Consider the following 21709-nt stretch of genomic DNA (forward strand, 5'->3'; position numbering starts at 1 on the left):
GGAGAACATTATGCTGCCTGTAACATTGTTCAGCATGACCTTTTTGGTGGTGGGTCAGTGATGGTCTGGGGAGGCATATCCATGGAGGGACACACAGACCTCTACAGGCTAGACAATGGCACCCTGACTGCCATTAGGCATCGGAATGAAATCCTAGGACCCATTGTCAGACCCTACGCTGGTGCAGTGGGTCCTGCTTTCCTCCTGGTGCACAACAATGCCTGGCCTCATGTGGCGAGAGTATGCAGGCAGTTCTTGGAGGATGAAGGAATACCATTGAATGGGCCCCATGCTCGCCTGACCTAAATCCAATAGAACACCTCTAGAATATCATGTTTTGGTCCATCCAACGCCGCCAGGTTGCACCTCTGTCCAGGAGCTCAGTGATGACTTGGTCCAGATCTGGGAGGAAATACCCCAGGACACCATCCGTCATCTCATTGGGAGCATGACCCAATGTTGTCAGGTATGCATACAAGCACGTGGGGGCCATACAACCTACTGAGGACCATTCTGAGTTGCTGAAATGAAATAGACTAGCCAGCTGTATCATTTTTTCACTTTGATTTTCGGGGTGTCTTTGAATTCAGTCCTCTGTAGGTTGATCATTTTCATTTCCATCAAACAATGGGGAATCCTTAAGTTCCTAACACATTACCCAGTCCATATCAGTATAGATATCCACCATGAGATTTTTCCCCATTGAGATCTGATGTGTTTTCAAAGTGTTCCTTTCATTTGTTTGAGCCGTGTATTTTACCCCATTTGAAGTCAGCTGTTGTACCAGTCCCCATCTCTATTTTGCCCCCTCTATAGGTGACCTGTTTATACCTGTGCATTATTTTAACACACATGTTGATTGCACATTATCGCACATTTTACGAATTTTGCATTAAGAAGATTGTTCATTCTGCATGGACAACAGCACACTAAAGATGCTGCATGCTACACTCTACTGTCAGGGCAGGAGCTGAGGAACGGACAGGCAGGCCTAACAATGTAACGCACTGGCTGACGACAACCACCACCCACAGACCGAAGTCCCTCAGGGCGCGGAGTCTAAGTCCCAGGCTGCCCTTCACCAGGGCCCCTGATGGTGGGGATGGACTTGACGCAGCCAGGAACCAGGTCGCGGCCCCCAAGACACCTCAGCTGCGGTAATGACCGCCGCCAATGGCGTGTAGCTGGTGGAAGAGACAAAAGAGTAGTCAGACAAGCCGGGGTCAACAACAACAGGACAAAACAGTACAGGACAGCAGACGAGAATCACAGGTCACGAGCCGGGTTCAGCAACAGAGGGTCAGATCAAAGGAGAATACAAAGAATAGTCAAGTCACAAGCCGAATCAGATACCAGGAGAGTCACGAGAGTCAGAACAGAGTAATAGCAACACAAAGACACAAGACACAAGTGCAAAGAGAATGTGCGGGCCAAAGGCTTATATGTCATCAGCCACACCCCTCTGGGGGATGGACCACAGAAACCTGAAGGCATAAAAGGATTCCCATCATGCAGAGCAGAATCCAAGATGGACGCCAGCACATGGAGTAACATAACCTCAGGGAAAAGGTAGGACCTTGACAGTACCTCCTCCTCAAGGGCCCCTCCCCCTCCGCGGCTCAACAAAAGGTTTCTGAGGAAAGCGGGTATGAAAAGCGCGGAGGAGGGCAGGAGCATGAACATCCGCGGAAGGAACCCAGGAACGCTCCTCGGGACCATAACCGCGCCAATGAACCAGGAACTGTAATCGACCGCGCACCAATCGAGAGTCCAGGATCCGGCTCACCTCATACTCCTCATGACCGTCAACCTGGACAGGACGGGGCCGAGGAAGAGAGGTAGTGAAGCGATTGCAGATCAGAGGTTTCAACAGGGAAACATGAAAGATATTGGAGATCCGCATCCCAGACGGAAGGGCAAGGGCATAGGCCACCGGATTCACTTTGCGGAGAATGCGGAAAGGACCGACAAAACGGGGAGCTAGTTTGGGTGTGGGCACCCGAAGATTGAGGTTGCGAGTAGACAACCACACCCGATCGCCGACCTGGTATGAAGGAGCGGGCAACCGTTGCGATCAGCCTGGAACTTCTGGCGCTGAGCTGAGTCCCTCAAGGCCCTCTGGATCTGCCCCCATGAGGAACGCAGGGCAGCAAGATGGTTCTCCACAGCCGGAATGTCCTGTGGTGAGAACCTCTCAGGTAATACCGCGGGTTGGAACCCATAGTTGGCCATGAAGGGAGACATCCCGGAGGAGGAGTTGACCGCCGAGTTCCTGGCGAACTCTGCCCACGGCAGGAGATCGGCCCAATCGTCCTGATGGTCTGAAATATAACACCGAAGGAATTGTTCTAAGGCCTGATTGGAACGCTCCGCAGCCCCATTGGACTGCGAGTGGTAGGCTGAAGAAAAGGAGAGACTAATACCCAACTGGGAGCAGAAGGCGCGCCAGAATCTGGACACGAACTGACTCCCGCGATCTGAGACAATCACCTTAGGTAACCCATGCAGGCGAAAAATCTCCCTGGAAAAGACCGTGGCCAGTTCTTGCGCTGTGGGTAATTTCCTGAGTGGAATGCAATGGCACATCTTGGAAAACCGATCGACGATCATGAGGATGACCGTATGACCCCGAGACACCGGGAGGTCTACAATAAAGTCCATCCCTAGATGTGACCAAGGACGCTCCCCATTGGGAATGGGTTGCAGAAGGCCCAAAGGGAGATGCCGTGGAGACTTATTCTGGGCACAGATCGAACATGCCGCTACATAAGAGGCAATGTCGGCACGGAGGGTTGGCCACCAGAATAAGCGAGAGACGACCCAACACAGCTGGTTCTTCCCCGGATGCCCGGCAGTTTTGGCGTTATGGTAGGTACGCAGCAGGCGGGTGCGCAATCCCTCGGGTACGAAACATCTACCCTCCGACTTCCCGGGAGGAGCATCAGTTTGAGCCGCCAAAATCTGCTCCCCAAGGGGAGAGGTCAGACTGGTGCGAATGGCAGCCAGGATCTGATCTGGAGGTATAAGTGAGATTGGCTCAGAGTCCTCCCTGGACAATTCAGAGTATTGCCGTGATAACGCATCAGCCCTGACATTCTTGGAACCAGGCAAATATGAAACCACATAGTTGAAGCGTGACAAGAACAGAGCCCATCTGGCCTGGCGGGGTGTCAATCTCTTGGCCTCCGAAAGATAAGTCAGGTTCTTGTGATCGGTAAGAATGAGGACCGGAACCGCGGAACCCTCGAGCAGGTGCCTCCATTCCTTGAGAGCCAGAATGATGACCAACAACTCCCGATCTCCAATCTGGTAGTTGCACTCAGCCGAGGAAAGCTTCCTGGAGTAGAACCCGCAGGGAAGTAGGGGTCCATCGGGCGACCGACGCTGAGACAGGAGAGCCCCTACTCCCGTCTCGGAAGCATCAACTTCGAGGACGAAGGGCAACCCAGGATTCTGATGCGAAAGAATCGGAGCCGAAGCAAAGGCAGCTTTCAGAGCCTCGAAAGCTATGATGGCCTCGGATGGCCACTCGTGAGGGTTACTCCCCTTCTTGGTTAGGTCAGAGAGAGGCTTTGCCAATGTGGAGAAGTTCTTGATGAACTTCCGATAGTAGTTGGCAAAACCCAGAAAGCGCTGAATGGGCCGAAGACCATTGGGACGAGGCCACTGCAGAACCGCCGCAACCTTCTGAGGGTCCATGGAAAATCCCTCCGCGGAAATTATGTAGCCCAAAAAGGCAACCTGGGATCGATGGAACTCGCACTTCTCGAGTTTACAAAAGAGTCCGTTCTCATGCAATCGTTGCAGCACCTGCTTGACATCCTGGACATGGGACTCCATGGAGGTAGAGTAAACCAAGATGTCATCCAGGTAAACCACTACGCACTGCTGCAACAAATCACGAAGGACATCGTTTATGAATTCCTGAAAAACCGCGGGCGCGTTACACAATCCGAAGGGCATCACCAGGTATTCGTAGTGCCCAGTTCTGGTGTTAAACGCGGTCTTCCACAAAACCCCCTGTCTGATCCGTACGAGGTTGTACGCCGCCCTAAGGTCGAGTTTGGTAGACTGTTGCTCCCTTAAGGCGGTCGAACAACTCAGAAATCAAAGGAATTGGATATGCATTTTTAATGGTAATCCGATTGAGACCCCTATAATCGATGCAGGGCCTCAATTCCCCACCTTTCTTCTTTACGAAAAAAACCCCCGCTCCTGCTGGGGAAGTAGACTTACGAATGTGCCCCCGGGAAAGCGCATCCACAACGTACTCCTCCATGGCCTTATTCTCCGCAACCGAGAGAGGGTACACCCTGCCACGTGGAGGAGTGGCCCCGGGTTGCAAGGATATGGCTGTCAGGGCAGGGCTGTGGAACGGACAGGTAGGCCTAGTGGCAGGGTAACGCACTGGCTGACGACAACCACCACCAACAGACTGAAGTCCCTCAGGGCGCGGAGTCTAAGTCCCAGGCTGCCCTTCACCAGGGCCCCTGATGGTGGGGATGGACTTGACGCAACCAGGGACCAGGTCGCGGCCCCCGAGACACCCCAGCTGCGGTAATGGCCGCCGCCAATGGCGTGTAGTTGGTGAGAATGACAATAGCGTAGTCAGACAAGCCGGGTCAATAACAACGGGACAAAACAGTACAGAACAGTAGACAGAGAATCACAGGTCACGGGCCGGGTTCAGCAACGGAAGGTCAGATCAAAGGGAAACGCAGAGAATGGTCTTAGTCACAAGCCGAGTCAGAATACCAGAAGAGTCACGAGCGTATACACAGAGCTGTAGCAAGACAAAGACACAAGACACAAGTGCAAAGAGCATGTGCAGATCCCAGGCTTATATGTACTCAGCCACACCCCTCTGGGGGATGGACCTCAGAGACCTGAAGGCATAAAAGATTCCCATCATGCTCAGCAGAAATCCAAGATGGATGCTAGCACATGGAGTAACATAACCTCTGGGAAAAGGTAGGACCTTGACAGTACCTCCTCCTCAAGGGCCCCTCCCCCTCCGCGGCTCAACAAAAGGTTTCCGAGGAAAGCGGGTATGAAACGCGCGGAGGAGGGCAGGAGCATGGACATCCGCGGAAGGAACCCAGGAACGCTCCTCGGGACCATAACCGCGCCAATGAACCAGGAACTGTAATCGGCCGCGCACCAATCGAGAGTCCAGGATCCGGCTCACCTCATACTCCTCATGACCGTCAACCCGAATGGGACGGGGCCGAGGCAGAGAGGTAGTGAAGCGATTGCAGATCAGAGGTTTCAACAGTGATACATGAAAGATATTGGAGATCCGCATCCCAGGTGGAAGGGCAAGGGCATAGGCCACCGGATTCACCTTGCGGAGAATGCGAAAAGGACCGACAAAACGGGGAGCTAGTTTGGGTGTGGGAACCCTAAGATTGAGGTTACGAGTAGACAACCACACCCGATCGCCGACCTGGTATGAAGGAGCGGGCAACCGTCTGCGATCAGCCTGGAACTTCTGACGCTGAGCCGAGTCCCTCAAAGCCCTCTGGATCTGCCCCCATGAAGAACGCAGGGCAGCAAGATGGTCCTCCACAGCCGGAATGTCCTGTGGTGAGAACCTCTCAGGTAATACCGCGGGTTGGTACCCATAGTTGGCCATGAAGGGGGACATCCCGGAGGAGGAGTTGACCGCTGAGTTCCTGGCAAACTCAGCCCAAGGCAGGAGATCGGCCCAATCGTCCTGATGGTCCGAGATATAACACCGAAGGAATTGTTCTAAGGCCTGATTGGAACGCTCCGCAGCCCCATTGGACTGCGGGTGGTAGGCTGAAGAAAAGGAGAGACTAATGCCCAACTGGGAGCAGAAGGCGCGCCAGAATCTGGACACGAACTGACTCCCGCGGTCCGAGACAATCACCTTGGGCAACCCATGCAGGCGAAAAATCTCCCTGGAAAAGACCGTGGCCAGTTCTTGCGCTGTTGGTAATTTCCTGAGTGGAATACAATGGCACATTTTGGAAAAACGATCGACGACCATGAGGATGACCGTATGGCCCCGAGACACAGGGAGGTCTACAATAAAGTCCATGCCCAGGTGTGACCAAGGACGCTCCCCATTGGGAATGGGTTGCAGAAGACCCATTGGAAGATGCCGTGGAGATTTATTCTGGGCACAGATCGAACATGCCGCTACATAAGAGGCGATGTCGGCACGGAGAGTTGGCCACCAGAACAACCGAGAGACGACCCAAGACAACTGGTTCCTCCCCGGATGCCCGGCAGTTTTGGAGTTATGGTAGGTACGCAGCAGACGGGTGCGCAACCCCTCGGGTACAAAACATCTACCCTCCGGTCTCTCGGGAGGAGCGTCAGTTTGAGCCGCCAAAATCTGCTCCCCAAGGGGAGAAGTCAGACTGGTACGAATGGCAGCCAGGATATGATCCGGAGGTATGACCGAGGTTGGCTCAGAGTCCTCCCTGGACAACTCAGAGTATTGCCGCGATAATGCATCAGCCCTGACATTCTTGGAACCAGGCAAATAGGAGACCACATAGTTGAACCGTGACAAGAACAAGGCCCATCTGGCTTGACGGGGTGTCAATCTTTTGGCCTCCGAAAGATAAGTCAGGTTCTTATGATCGGTAAGAATGAGGACCGGAACTGCGGAGCCCTCGAGCAGGTGCCTCCATTCCTTGAGAGCCAGAATGATTGCCAACAACTCCCTATCTCCAATCTGGTAGTTGCACTCTGCAGAGGAAAGCTTCCTGGAGTAGAACCCACAGGGAAGTAGGGGTCCATCGGGCGACCGACGTTGAGACAGGAGAGCGCCTACTCCTGTCTCGGATGCATCAACCTCAAGAACGAAGGGCAATCCAGGATTGGGATGAGACAGTATCGGAGCCGAAGCGAAGGCGGATTTCAGAGCCTCAAAAGCTACGATGGCCTCGGATGGCCACTCGTGAGGATTGCTGCCCTTCTTGGTTAGGTCTGAGAGAGGTTTTGCCAGCGTGGAGAAATTTCTGATGAATTTCCGATAGTAGTTGGCAAAACCCAAAAAGCGCTGAATGGGCCGAAGGCCATTGGGACGAGGCCACTGCAGAACTGCCGAAACCTTCTGAGGGTCCATGGAGAATCCCTCTGCAGAAATGATGTAGCCTAAAAAGGCAACTTGGGATCGATGGAATTCGCACTTCTCAAGTTTACAAAAAAGTTCGTTCTCACGTAATCGTTGCAGCACCTGCTTGACATCCTGGATATGGGACTCCATGGAGGCAGAGTAAACCAGGATGTCATCCAAGTAAACTACCACGCACTGCTGCAACAAGTCACGAAGGACATCATTTATGAATTCCTGAAAAACTGCGGGCGCGTTACACAACCCGAAGGGCATCACCAGGTATTCGTAGTGACCGGTTCTGGTGTTAAACGCGGTCTTCCACTCATCCCCCTGTTTGATCCGTACGAGGTTGTACGCCGCCCTAAGGTCAAGTTTGGTAAAGACTGTTGCCCCCTTAAGGCGGTCGAACAACTCAGTAATCAAGGGAATCGGGTAGGCATTCTTAGTGGTGATTCGATTGAGACCCCTATAATCGATGCAAGGCCTCAATTCACCACCCTTCTTCTTTACAAAGAAAAAGCCCGCTCCTGCTGGGGAAGTAGACTTACGAATGTGCCCCCGGGAAAGCGCATCCGCAACGTACTCCTCCATGGCCTTATTCTCCGCAACCGAGAGAGGATACACCCTGCCACGCGGAGGAGTGGCACCGGGTTGCAAGGATATGGCGCAGTCGTAAGGACGATGAGCAGGTAAGGCACCAGCGCGTACCTTATCAAACACGTCCTGGTACTCCCCATAATCAGTGGGCAACGCAGAGTCTGAGGAGGCACACAACACCTTAACCGGCCCACGGATGCACCCGGCCCCACACTGTGAAGACCACGAGAGAATCTCGGCAGTTTGCCAATTGAAGGTTGGATTGTGCATCTGGAGCCAGGGATACCCCAAAACCACCGAATAGTGCGGAGAAGAAATCACCTGGAAACAGGCCAACTCCCTGTGAACAGCCCCAATAGCTACTTCAACTGGCATAGTCTCGTGGGTAACCTGCGGTGGTTGCAGGGGCCTGCCATCTATCGCCTCGAGAACCAATGGGGTAACTCGAGCCTGCAGGGGAATGGAGTGCTGGGCAGCAAACGAGCTGTCCATAAACAACCCGCCAGCCCCAGAATCTACCAACGCCTGGGCCGTCACCGAGCCCTCTGCCCAAGAGAGGACAACGGTGATCAGTGGCTTATCTCTGCGGAACGCCGGGGACGAGGAGACTCCACCCAAGATCTGTCCCCGACAGGATCTCAGGTGCGAGCGTTTCCCGGACGGACCGGACAGGACTGCCGAAAGTGCCCACCAAGACCACAGTACAGGCAGCGACCCTCCCGACGCCGAGCGGCTCGCTCTCCCTCGGAAAGGCGAGCAAACCCCAGCTGCATGGGCTCACCACCAGACAATCTATCCCCAGGAGGCGTGGGAGGAGAGGGAGGAACGGGTGGGATAGAAAACGCAGGTGCCAGTCGATTGGAAGGCCTCCGCAGGCGTTCCTTGAGTGAAGGCCTCTCCCTGAGCCTGGTATCAATCAGGATCAGGAAGGAAATTAGTGCTTCCAGCTCCACAGGCAATTCCTTGGCTGCGATCTCATCCTTCAATGCATCAGAAAGACCCTGAGAAAACGCAGCCACCAGAGCCTCATTGTTCCAACCCACCTCTGCTGCCAGGGTACGAAACTCTATGGCGTACTCGGCCACGGTCCGTGAACCCTGATGCATAGACATGAGCAGCTTGGCAGCCGAGGCGGAGCGAGCCGGTACATCGAATACCCTACGGAAGGCATCGACAAAACCGGAAAACTCGTGAATCACGGGGTCATTCCTCTCCCATAAGGGATTCGCCCAGGCCAAGGCCTTGTCTGAGAGTAGTGAGATGAGGAAACCCACCTTTGACCTCTCAGTCGGAAAAGCGTAGGGGATTAATTCAAAGTAAATCCCCACCTGGTTAAGGAACCCACGACACTGACTCGGCTCACCCCCAAAGCGCTGTGGAAGAGGGGCTGAACCGGTCATACCTCTGGACACCGCGGGTGCCGCATCAGCCGCGGCGGTAGGCACAGCAAGCGGAACAGCAGCGGGAGCGACCACCGGAGTGACAACCGGCCTAATAACACCAGGAGTAAGGTGCGCGGTGCGTGCCAGCAGAGTTTGCAACGCCTGAGCGAACTGATCCAACAGGAGATCCTGTTGATCCAGTCTGGCAACCAACATAGGAAGTGAAGGCGTACCTGCACCGTCAGGATTCATGGCACTTGTGTAATGTCAGGGCAGGGCTGTGGAACGGACAGGTAGGCCTAGTGGCAGGGTAACGCACTGGCTGACGACAACCACCACCAACAGACTGAAGTCCCTCAGGGCGCGGAGTCTAAGTCCCAGGCTGCCCTTCACCAGGGCCCCTGATGGTGGGGATGGACTTGACGCAACCAGGGACCAGGTCGCGGCCCCCGAGACACCCCAGCTGCGGTAATGGCCGCCGCCAATGGCGTGTAGTTGGTGAGAATGACAATAGCGTAGTCAGACAAGCCGGGTCAATAACAACGGGACAAAACAGTACAGAACAGTAGACAGAGAATCACAGGTCACGGGCCGGGTTCAGCAACGGAAGGTCAGATCAAAGGGAAACGCAGAGAATGGTCTTAGTCACAAGCCGAGTCAGAATACCAGAAGAGTCACGAGCGTATACACAGAGCTGTAGCAAGACAAAGACACAAGACACAAGTGCAAAGAGCATGTGCAGATCCCAGGCTTATATGTACTCAGCCACACCCCTCTGGGGGATGGACCTCAGAGACCTGAAGGCATAAAAGATTCCCATCATGCTCAGCAGAAATCCAAGATGGATGCTAGCACATGGAGTAACATAACCTCTGGGAAAAGGTAGGACCTTGACAATGGCGCAGTCGTAAGGACGATGTGGTGGTAAGGTACCAGCGCGTACCTTATCAAACACGTACCGGTACTCCCCATAGTCGGTGGGCAACGCAGAGTCCGAGGAGGCACACAATACCTTAACCGGCCCCCGGATGCACCCGGCCCCACACTGTGGAGACCATGAGAGAATCTCGGCTGTTTGCCAATTGAAGGTTGGATTGTGCCTCTGGAGCCAGGGATACCCCAAAACCCCCGAATAGTGTGGGGAAGAAATCACCTGAAAACAGGCCAACTCCCTGTGAACAGCCCCAATGGCTACCTCTATTGGCAGAGTCTCGTGGGTAACCTGCGGCAGTTGCAGGGGTCTGCCATCTATTGCTTCGAGAACCAATGGGGCAGCACGAGCCTGCAGGGGAATGGAGTGCTGTGCAGCAAACGAGCTGTCCATGAACAACCCACCGGCCCCAGAGTCTACCAACGCCTGGGCCGTCACCGAGCCCCCCGTCCAAGAAAGGACCACGGTGATCAGTGGCTTATCCTTGCGGAACGCTGGGGACGAGGAAACTCCACCCAAGATCTGTCCCCGACATGATCTCAGGTGCGAGCGTTTCCCGGACGGACCGGACAAGACTGCCGAAAGTGCCCACCAAGGCCACAGTACAGGCAGCGACCCTCCTGACGCCGAGCGGCCCGCTCCCCCTCGGAAAGGCGAGCAAACCCCAGCTGCATGGGTTCCCCACCAGACAAGCTATCCCCAGGAGGCGTGGGAGGAGAGGGAGGAACAAGTGGGACAGAAAACGCAGGTGCCAGTCGATTGGAAGGCCTCCGCAGGCGTTCCTTGAGTGAAGGCCTCTCCCTGAGCCTGGTGTCAATCAGGATCAGGAAAGAGATGAGCTCCTCCAACACCACAGGCAGTTCCTTAGCTGCAATCTCGTCCTTCAATGTGTCAGAAAGACCATGGGAAAACGCAGCCACCAGAGCCTCATTGTTCCAACCGACCTCTGCCGCCAGGGTATGAAACTCTATAGCGTACTCGGCCACGGTCCGTGAACCCTGATGCATGGTCATGAGCAGCTTGGCCGCCGAGGCGGAACGAGCCGGTACGTCGAATACCCTACGGAAGGCATCGACAAAACCGGAAAAATCTTGAATCACCGGGTCGTTCCTCTCCCATAAGGGATTTGCCCAGGCCAAGGCCTTGTCTGAGAGTAGTGAAATTAGGAACCCCACCTTTGACCTCTCAGACGGAAAGGCATGGGGTATTAATTCAAACTAAATACCCACCTGGTTGAGGAACCCACGACACTGACTCGGCTCACCCCCAAAGCGCTGTGGAAGAGGGGCAGAACCAGTCATACCTCTGGGCGCCGCTGATGCAGCCGTAGAGGTGGTGGACGCAATAGGCGGAGAAGCAGCGGGAGAGACCACCGGAGCAACTACCGGCCTAATAGCACCAGGAGCAAGGTGTGCAGTGCGTGCAAGCAGAGTTTGCAGCGCCTGAGCGAACTGATCCAACAGGTGATCCTGTTGATCGAGTCTGGCGACTAGCATTGGGAGCGAAGGCGTGCCTGCACCGTCAGGGTCCATGGCACTTGTGTAATGTCAGGGCAGGAGCTGAGGAACGGACAGGCAGGCCTAACAATGTAACTCACTGGCTGACGACAACCACCACCCACAGACCGAAGTCCCTCAGGGCGCGGAGTCTAAGTCCCAGGCTGCCCTTCACCAGGGCCCCTGATGGTGGGGATGGACTTGACGCAGCCAGGAACCAGGTCGCGGCCCCCGAGACACCTCAGCTGCGGTAATGGCCGCCGCCAATGGCGTGTAGCTGGTGGAAGAGACAAAAGAGTAGTCAGACAAGCCGGGGTCAACAACAACAGGACAAAACAGTACAGGACAGCAGACGAGAATCACAGGTCACAAGCCGGGTTCAGCAACAGAGGGTCAGATCAAAGGAGAATACAAAGAATAGTCAAGTCACAAGCCGAATCAGATACCAGGAGAGTCACGAGAGTCAGAACAGAGTAATAGCAACACAAAGACACAAGACACAAGTGCAAAGAGCATGTGCGGGCCAAAGGCTTATATGTCATCAGCCACACCCCTCTGGGGGATGGACCACAGAAACCTGAAGGCATAAAAGGATTCCCATCATGCACAGCAGAATCCAAGATGGACGCCAGCACATGGAGTAACATAACCTCAGGGAAAAGGTAGGACCTTGACATCTACTTAATGCAATGCACCGCACATATCATTCACATCTGTGTGTAGTGCACTGCAGTGCCTTGTGTTAGTACAGTGGGGGGATACTCAAAATTACTAGCAACACATTGCGTTGTGGTCTATGTGCTACTGTACATTTGGGTTGAGGCACAGTAAAATTTGCATTTAAATACGTGTACCCTCAATGCACAGGCGTGAACAGGCCTTAACTTTGTTTTTGTTTTATACTATGTAGCACCCTCCTAGCTATGCTGCTAGAGTTCAGGTAAATTTTGTTTTGGGATTTTCTGTAGCTAGGGTGCAGTGTTTAATTGCTTTTGGCTGTTCTGGTTCTGCTGGTGGAGGTTCAATGACTTCGTCCATTCATTCCACTGAGTTCTAGAATATAGTGGGTGGGGGAGAATATTTCTACAGCTTCGACCAATCCCTGGTCAGGAGAGTAACCAGCAAGGGGCTGAGAGGGGTATAAATAGGCTGAGGCCTAGAACAGTAGCCTCTATTTCCTGGTGGAGTAAGCTCTCCAGGGCTTCCAGCTATACAACAGAAGAAATCCTTTTTCGGGTCCAAGCTCCAGTTAGAGCTTGGGGATCCATGTCCACGTTTTGCAGAGGATCCAGACCGGAGGCACCAAGTACAGAGACTGGCTGGTACTACAGGAGGCATTAGAGTTCCCAGGGCACAGTGAGCACTAGCTTCAAGGATCCTAGAGACTGTCCATGCCACCATTGGGAGAGCAGATTACAGTCTTCTTGACTCAGGACTATACCTCTGTTAAGGGGTCTCCTACACTGTAGTTCTTTTAAACTCTGAATTCAAGAAGGTGGTTACACTCTGAAGGATCAGATCAGTTACTAGTGCTCTTTGTTGCATTTCTGCTAGTTTTGGAACATCTCAGGGCTCAACCTCATGACATCCATGTTAAAGCAGCAAATAAACTGCAAATAAGACATGCATGGCCTGACAGGAGTGACTGTGAACTACTTTGTGTCTGGATCTTATGTGCCTACCAGGGAATGAAAGCTGGGACCAAACAACCAGCCCAGTCGGACCTAAATATACCAGATTGAAGGTAGTCTGATGTAAACATCTGTTTACGTACAGTGTCCCATAGATCTAGATGTCACAAAAGTAACACCTGTCCCATTCTGTTCTGATCCAGTGGGGGAATCTGTTCAAGGATCTCTGCTGATTGGACTGGATGTTGCCTGTGTGAAAAGGGGCCTAAGTGTTTTGGTGGAAAATAAGTGAAACACATTTGTTCAACAGTTAGGCCTCATGCATACTGAGCATTCAGCCCCAGTGCATGAGGCTCAGGCATTTAATTGCAGACAGGGGCACCATCCAGTCCTACGGCCAGCAGTCTGTCAAAGTCTAAAGGAGGCTGAAAGCCGCTCAGGGTGGACGGGGTTGGTCATAGCACCGAGTATTGCCCAGGGGGAAATGCCCACAACACAAGCTTTCCAGACATTCTTCCCTGGGTGCATACTACCCTTAACCACTTCAATTCCAGACACTTTCACCCCCTTCCTGTCAGGACAATTTTCAGCTTTCAGCACTATCACACTTTGGCAATTGCGCGGTCATGCAACACTGTACCCACATGAATTTTTTAGCATTTGAGACAGCTAAAACTTTATTTTGGTGGAATTTATTCACCACTGGGATTTTTATTTTTTTGCTATATAAATGAAAAAGTCCAAACATTTTGAAAAATAAAAGTGTTTTTCTTATAAAATTTTGCAAATAAACAATCTTTCTTCATAAATCTTGGCCAAAATGTATTCATAGCAGTACAGTGTCATTCACAGATTTCACACGTAGTAAGCAATGATGACAGAAGTGACATCTTGCTTACTACTATTCATGTGATCACTGAGTGGTCAATCAGTGATCACATGATCGGGACCTCAAACAGAGGTCCTGTACAGCGATCAGTGTTCCTCCGGACACAGCGGGCACTGGATCGTGGTGCCGCGCGCTCCCAGGGAGCACGCACAGGCGGGGAGCAGGGAGGACGTTTATAAATGGCCACCCGCTCCTGCAATGCTCCTGTCCGGCCCAAGTATATAAATAGCTGGACATTGATTAAAGACATAGTTCACCTTCACCAAAGTTGAAGAATGCCCTTGTAGAGGTGTAGGCCATTTATGTACCTCATTGAGCCTGACTTGAAAGCTCTCAGGATGTTGCTAGGATGTTGCTAAGAGAGGCCCAGCTGTTACTGTTTGAAGTATATCTAAATGCAAACCTTTTTTTTAGTTTTGGATGGAGTGGAGATGGATTAGAACACCTGTCAGGTTTCAATGCTATCTGTGCCCCCGTTAGGGAGATTCCCCCTCTCTATTTGTCCTGTTTACCTTTATCTGTGACAGTGAAAGTAAAAGAAAATCCCACATTTTGAGTTTTCCCAAGAAAAGTAATATTGGGGAAATTTTCCAATGGGGTCACTAGTTCTGGTGACCTGGGGGGCACCAAGAAATTACCTTAATTTGCAGGGATTTCCTCTCACATCCTGTTTTTGGCTATGGGACAGGAAGTGAAGGGAAATCTCCACAATGGGACACAGGTGGCAAAGTATAAACTAACGGGTTATAACCCTCCCTTACTCGATCTGAAATGAAAAAAAAAGTTTTGCCTATAGGTCTCCATTAAGGTTCAGTACACATTGATGTGCTTTTGTGGTCCGAGTTCGCTTGGGCACGGCTAGGTGCCTGGACTGTGGACTGCAGGGAAAACACATTTGGCCATGTGATTTTCCTGCGGTTCTGGCACCCACACCTTTGCTGCGTTTTTACATGCGTGGGGGTGCCATTCAGAATAAATGGCAGCCCCATGCGTTTTTTCAAAGCAGTGCATTGTCAGTGGAGATGGTTGCAAGTGAGGGAATTGCAGCGATTCCAGCAGCCACCCACATAGATGTGAACCGAGCTTAAACCCCCTTATCATGCTCTTTCTCTCCTCTGACGATGTAGCTCTGATCTCAGCATCTGAGAGCTCGCTTCTGTAATAGTGAAGGTGAATAGTAATAGCTAGGTGTATCTTAGCAACATGCTTAGCAACATCCTAGAGGTTTTCCAGGCAGGCTTTCGGAGGTACTTAAATGGCCACACCTATATCTAGGGAATTATTCAACTGCGCAGTTTGCTTTTATATACAGACATCCCTTATCTGTAAAGACTCGTTAAATGTGATGGTGATGACTCCAGATCACACATTATTATTATCATTATTGTTATTACTGTTTATATTATTATTTTTATTGCTATTATTGTGAATATTATTATTTTTATATTATTAGTATTAATATTATTATTGTGAATATTATTATTTTTATATTATTAGCAATATTATTATTATTAATATTAAGAATTGAGAATATTATTATTACTGTGAATATTATTTTTATAGTATTATTTATATTATTATTGTGAATGTTATTATTATTACTGTGAATATTATTTTTATAGTAATTATTTATATTATTATTATTATTGTGAATATTAGTTTTATAGTAATTATTTATATTATTATTGTGAATGTTATTATTACTATTGTGAATATTATTACTTTTATTATGATTACCATGAATGTTATTATTTTTATTGTTGTGAATATTATTATTATTACTATAATTGTTGTTGTAAATATTGTTGTTGTTGTTGTTCTTCCTCCAGGCTGGGATTGCCTCCCTGCTCAGGTGTCTGCTATGATCTCTCTGTATCTGACAGTACTAATTGGCCTGGAAAGTCTTAGGTAAAGTGATTATCCTGTAGTATCTCTGCAGCGCCCTCTAGCCGCCGCAGCCGCCTGTCATTCCCCCGCAGGGCATTCCGGGTATTGTAGTTCTCCGGCTCAGCCCTCTAGAGGCGGTGACAAGGAGCGGCGAATGGCAGAAAACTACACCTCCCAGCATGCCTCTCGCTCCCTGTCTGCGCTATAGCTGTCCCACTACCATTTATCAGCTGGGTGCTGAAGCTGGGAGGAGGAGGAGATCGTAGCACTGGGCGCATCTGTCTTCTATCTCCCCCGCTCTGCCTGCACTCCCAGCTCCGCACACCGCACTGCCTGCATGGAGCAGCCGGGGGCCCCTTCCTAGTCAGGAGCCCCGAGGTGTCACCGTTACCCTGGATGCGTAACAGGTAAAAGGGATCATCTGATTACCTGGATGGGAGCCGGAGCCTGGCGGACTACAGCATGAGTGCGGGTGAGTCTTCTGGTCGCTGCATTGTATAATATCCTATTATTTCCTCCAGATTCGCAGATTAATTTCTGTATTTATTTTTGCAATGTGCCCCCCCTCCCCCCCATGGTCCTGGAAGGGCTAATGCAGCATGGTGTGGTGGAGGTGTCAATCATAGAGCTGGTCCTCCAGAGGAAGGATGGAGATCCTGGGTGCACCATCCCCTCCATACAGATGGATCCAATCTCCCTGCATGGAGGATATTTATATACATTGTGATGGTGGTGGGGGATGTGCACGGTACACAGATTTATATCATATATCTATATATAAGTGACAGGTGGATGAGGAAGCCTGGGAGCTTACTGGCCATGGAGATTCAAGATTCTGCCAGGACCTACCTATCTGCCTCTCTCTCTCTCTTTAACATCCTGAAAATAAGGTGGCACTAATGGGGTTTGAAAGGTGAACACTTACTAATAAAGTTTATTTCAACGTTTCGGCAATGCACAAACTCGCCTTCCTCAGGACCTGGCAATGGCTCCCCCTCTTTGGGACCTGGAATACACTGTACCAGGACCTGGTACAGGCTTTTCCCTCTCAGGACCTGGCATAAGCTGTTTTTCCTCAGGTCCTTGCACAAACTTGGCTAAATCAGGACCTGGTACAAGGTCATCTTCCCCAGGACCTGGTACACATTGGTCTTCCCCCGGACCTGGTGCAAATTTGTCTTTCTCAAAACCTGGCATAGGCTTGTCTTTTTCAGAGGCACAAGCCCATGTTTCTCAGAACCTAGCACAAGCTCACCTTCCTCAGAACCTGGCATAAGCTCGTCTTTCTTAGGACCTGTTACAACCTTGTCTTCCTCAAGACCTGCCACAAGCTTGTCTTTCTCAGGAGCTGGCAAAACTCGTTTTCCTCATGTCTTTGCGCAAGCTCATCTTAATCAGGACCTAGCATGAGCTTGTCTTCCTCAGGGATACAAGCTTGTCTTTTTCAGGACGTGGAACAAGCTTGTCTTCCTGGCACAAGCCCTTCTTCCTCAGAACTTGCCAGAAGCTTGTCTTCCTTAGGACTTGGTACAAGCTCATCTTCCTGGGGACCTGCCACAAGATTGTCTTTCTCAGGACCTGAAACAAGCCCACCTTCCTCAGAACCAGGCACAAGCTTGTCTTTCTTAGGACTTGGTAGAAGCACATCTTCCTCAGGACCTGCCACAAGCTCATCTTCCTTAGGACATTGGTACAAACTCATCTTCCTTTGGACCTGTCACAATATTGTCTTTCTCAGGACCTGGCGTAAGCTTGTCTTTTTCAGGACCTGAAACAAGCTCACCTTCCTTAGAATCTGGCACAAGCTTGTCTTCCTTAGGATCTGGTACAAGCTTGTCTTCTTTGGAACCTGGTACAAGCTTGTCTTCTTTGGGACCTGGTACAAGCTTGTCTTCTTTGGGACCTGGTACAAGCTTGTCTTTCTCAGGACTTGGCTCATCCTCCTCAGGTTTTGGCACAAGCCTGTCTTCCTCAGGACCTGACACAAACTTGTCTTCTTTGAGTGTTGCCACAAGCTCGTCTTCCTCAGGACCTGACACAAGCTTGTCTTCTTCGAGTCTTGCCACAAGCCCGTCTTCCTCAGGACCTGACACAAGCTCGTCTTCTTTGAGTGTTGCCACAAGCTCGTCTTCCTCAGGACCTGACACAAGCTTGTCTTCTTTGAGTGTTGCCACAAGCTCGTCTTCCTCAGGACCTGACACAAGCTTGTCTTCTTCGAGTCTTGCCACAAGCTTGTCTTCCTCAGCACCTGACACAAGCTTGTCTTCTTCAAGTCTTGCCACAAGCTTGTCTTCTTCAGGATCTGACACAAGCTTGTCTTCTTCGAGTCTTGCCACAAGCTCTTCTTCGTCAGGAGACCTTACACAAGCTTATCTTCTTTGGGACTTGTCACAAGCTCATCTTCCTCAGGACATGGCAGGACCTGAAGAAGAAGAGCTTGTGCCTCACTGAAGCATCAAAATAAACTTTATCACCGAGTGTTCACTTTTTAAGTCAGTCTGCCCCTGCTTCTGAGTGCCTCGATATCTCTGGGTTTATACAAATCTTATGCTGTGCTGAGCACCAAGGACCATTTTTCTGTGTGCATTGGAAACCACAGGGGGAACTCGGGAAACCCCTGCTGAAACCAACTCATTTACATTTGTGTCCAGTAGGAAGAATGTCCCTCTTGCAGTAGTGGTCAGATTTCCACCCTTACAGACAATTGAAAGATCATTGGGATAATGCAGAAGGTCAGTCAGCCATAGCTCAAGGAATCCCTAGCAACCTCTGAAGGAACCCTGGTTGATAATGGCTGTATATATATATATATATATATATATATATATATATATATATATATATATATATGTAGAGTGCTTGAGATGCTATCAGATTTATATATATATGACATGAACTCAGTGATGGCTGGAAGGCCAGATTCTTAGCTTACTGTAACCGTGTCCATGCTTCGAGATGCTGCCAGGAATGCATGGCCCACTTTAAACAGCACCACCCATTGCAGAAGAGAGGAAAATCTGATTATCTCTCTGTAGCATGTCTTTTTTGCTTGCAAACCTCATAGAGCACATTTGTTTCCCACATATTCAGTGAGGCAATGCAAAGATCAGCAATGATGCAGCCCATAGCAACCCGAGATGTCAGTATCTCAGTAATCAGTGACCCTACATACCTTATGATTGGCTCTTCTGAATTTCTGCAATTTACAAGCTTTGCTTTATTTAATAATCCTGCCCGTGTGCTATGCTGACATCTGATAGGTTGTTTTGGGTTGCTGCCTTGTTTATATATGTTAGTTTTATGGAGAATCCATGAATAGTCTATGAAAGTGATTGTAAGGAAAAGTGAAGGTTGTGCCTGTAGCTGGAATCTGATTGGTTGTTGCAGGCACACCTCCGCTTTCCCTTTCCCTGCGTTTATAGAATACAGTCATCAGCCATGATATGATATCGTAGCCAGTTCGATGAAAATGAGCTGCTATATATGTGAAATATTGCACAATGCATTCTCTCATGGACAGATGATGTCAGAAAATGCTGTCGTGTTTGTGATTCAGGCTGCCGGCTTCAAACCTTTGAATTTACAGAGACATATCAGGAAATGAAAGGGAGAAAACAGTTCAAAAGCACTGAGCTAAAAAGTTAAACATTGATAGAAGAAGTCGTTGTGGTTTCATGTACCATTTCATGCCAAAATGTTTAGTCTTGGATGACTAGTCTTTCTAACAATTAGAATGTCTTCATGGCTATTGCAGAGGAGATTGATACATGCAACAGGAAACCTATAGGTTGGGCCTTATGTCCCTCAACACTTAGGCTAGCCATACACTATCATCTCTATACCAATCTAAGAAATCTATTCAGTTAGTATCAAAGTCAAACAATTTCACTACACCTTTGATGGTAGATCCAAAGGAGATTTCGGTTGTATAGTGTATTGCTAGCTTTAGAAAGGCACAGGTTGCCTAAATCTGTTGTACAGTGAGGTTCTAAGGACGGGGTCTCCAAACCTTTTAGGCAAAGGGACAATTTACTTTCCTTAAGACTTCAGGAGGGCCGCATTGTGGTCACTGGGAGTAGAAAATGCTTCAGACTTGGTGATCAGTGGGAGGGAAAAAAAATTACATAACGTCTGTGGGTGGTAGGAGGTATGGTGACTGATCATAGGTATTAGTAGGAGAATTTCCATTGTTGGTGTCAGTGGGAGAAATAGCGCCCCATCATTGATACAAGTGGGAGGAATAGTGCCCCATCATTGATACAAGTGGGAGGAATAGTGCCCCATTGCTGGTATAGTGGGAGGAATAGTGCCGCATCATTGGTTTCAGTGGGAGGAATAGTGTCCCGTCATTGGTATTTGCGAGAGGAATAGTGCCCCATCAATGGTATCAGAGGAAGGAATAGTGCCCCATCATTGGTATTTGCGAGAGGAATAGTGCCCCATCAGTAGTATTAGTGGGAGGAATAGTGCCCCATCATTGGTATTAGTGTGAGGAATAGTGCCCCATCATTGGTATTAGTGTGAGGAATAGTGCCCCATCATTGGTATCAGTGGGAGGAATAATCTCCATCTATGGTGTCAGTGGGATGCATAGTGCTCTATCTTTGGTTTCAGTAGAAGGAACAGTGCCCATTGTTGGTATTAGTGGGAGGAATAGTGCCCCATAGCTGCTATAGTGGGAGGAATAGTGCCACATTATTGGTATAAGAGGGAGGAATAGTGCCCCATCATTGGTATCAGTGGGAGGGATAGTGCTACATTATTGGTATCAGTGGGAGTAATAGTACCCCATCATTGATATTAGTGGAAGCAATAGTGCCCCATCATTGGTATTAGTGGAAGGAACAGTGCCCCATCATTGGAATTAGTGGGAAGAATAATTCCCATCATTGGTGTATGTGGTAAGAATAGTGCCCCATCTATGGTGTCAGTGGGATGAATAGTGCTCCATCTTTGGTGTCAATGGAAGGAACAATGCCCACTGTTGGTGTCAGTGGGAGAAATAGTGCCCTAAGGGCCAGATTAAGGTAAGCAGAGGGCCACATCTGGCGTGCGGGCCACAGTTTGGAGACCACTGTTCTAAGGGGACAGACCCTTTGTAATAAATGATCCATGGAAAATTGGTCGTATTTACAGGGCTAAACCAATGTCCAGAACAAGTTGGAGAAAGTGATTTCTGTATTAGTCACAGGCGTGTACAATGTTTTTTATTTTCATTTCGTATTCATGTTGGAAACATTTTCTGAATGGCTGCATGTTATATTATTGGAAACAGGAAATATGATTTACGGCATCCATTCCATTAATTGCTGCTGGACTCCTTCCAACCGCTGTAGGCTTGCTGTTGATGAGGGCTGCACACGCTGATCTTAGTAGTAGTTAAATAAAATAAATAGTCTAAAAAAAATTAATTTTCAAACCAGAATTTATCTTTAGGCCCCTTGCACATGGGGCCACTCATCTGCAGAGCTTCAGGGGTGGATTTACTGAAGGCAAATAGACTGTGCACTTTGCAAATGCAGTTTCTCCAGAGCTTTGTAAATGAGGGAGAGCTCTACTGAATTAAATCATTCAATCATGTGCAAGCAAAAATATTTTTTTATTTTCCTTGCATGTGCCTCTGAACTTCATGTGAAGTGCACAACGTGACACCTCACTCATGTTACTGCACGGCAGTGTGGTGCGTTGTGCTTGCTATGCGGTGACATGCAAGGCCATCCATGTTGCACAATTTTGCACATTTTTGCAATGCAGGGAAACACTGGGATTGATTTACAAAAGGCAAATAGACTGTGCACTCTGC

The 21709-nt window shown here is 49.8% G+C and overlaps 1 protein-coding gene across 1 annotated transcript in view; it reads left to right on the forward strand.

Annotated features, from left to right (window-relative positions):
• Positions 1 to 16150: 16150 nt before the first annotated feature.
• Positions 16151 to 21709, forward strand: part of ABLIM2 (actin binding LIM protein family member 2) — a 298016-nt gene continuing 292457 nt past the window's right edge. Inside the window, exon 1 of the mRNA XM_089691577.1 lies at positions 16151 to 16378. Coding sequence (XP_089547703.1) covers positions 16369 to 16378 — 10 coding nt within the window. The 5' untranslated portion in view covers positions 16151 to 16368. The remainder of the gene's footprint in view (positions 16379 to 21709) is intronic.

This window comes from Staurois parvus, unplaced genomic scaffold (genome assembly GCF_062004578.1).
Source record: "Staurois parvus isolate SC_StPar_1 unplaced genomic scaffold, SC_StPar_1.0 ptg000564l, whole genome shotgun sequence".
NCBI classification, from domain to species: domain Eukaryota; kingdom Metazoa; phylum Chordata; class Amphibia; order Anura; family Ranidae; genus Staurois; species Staurois parvus.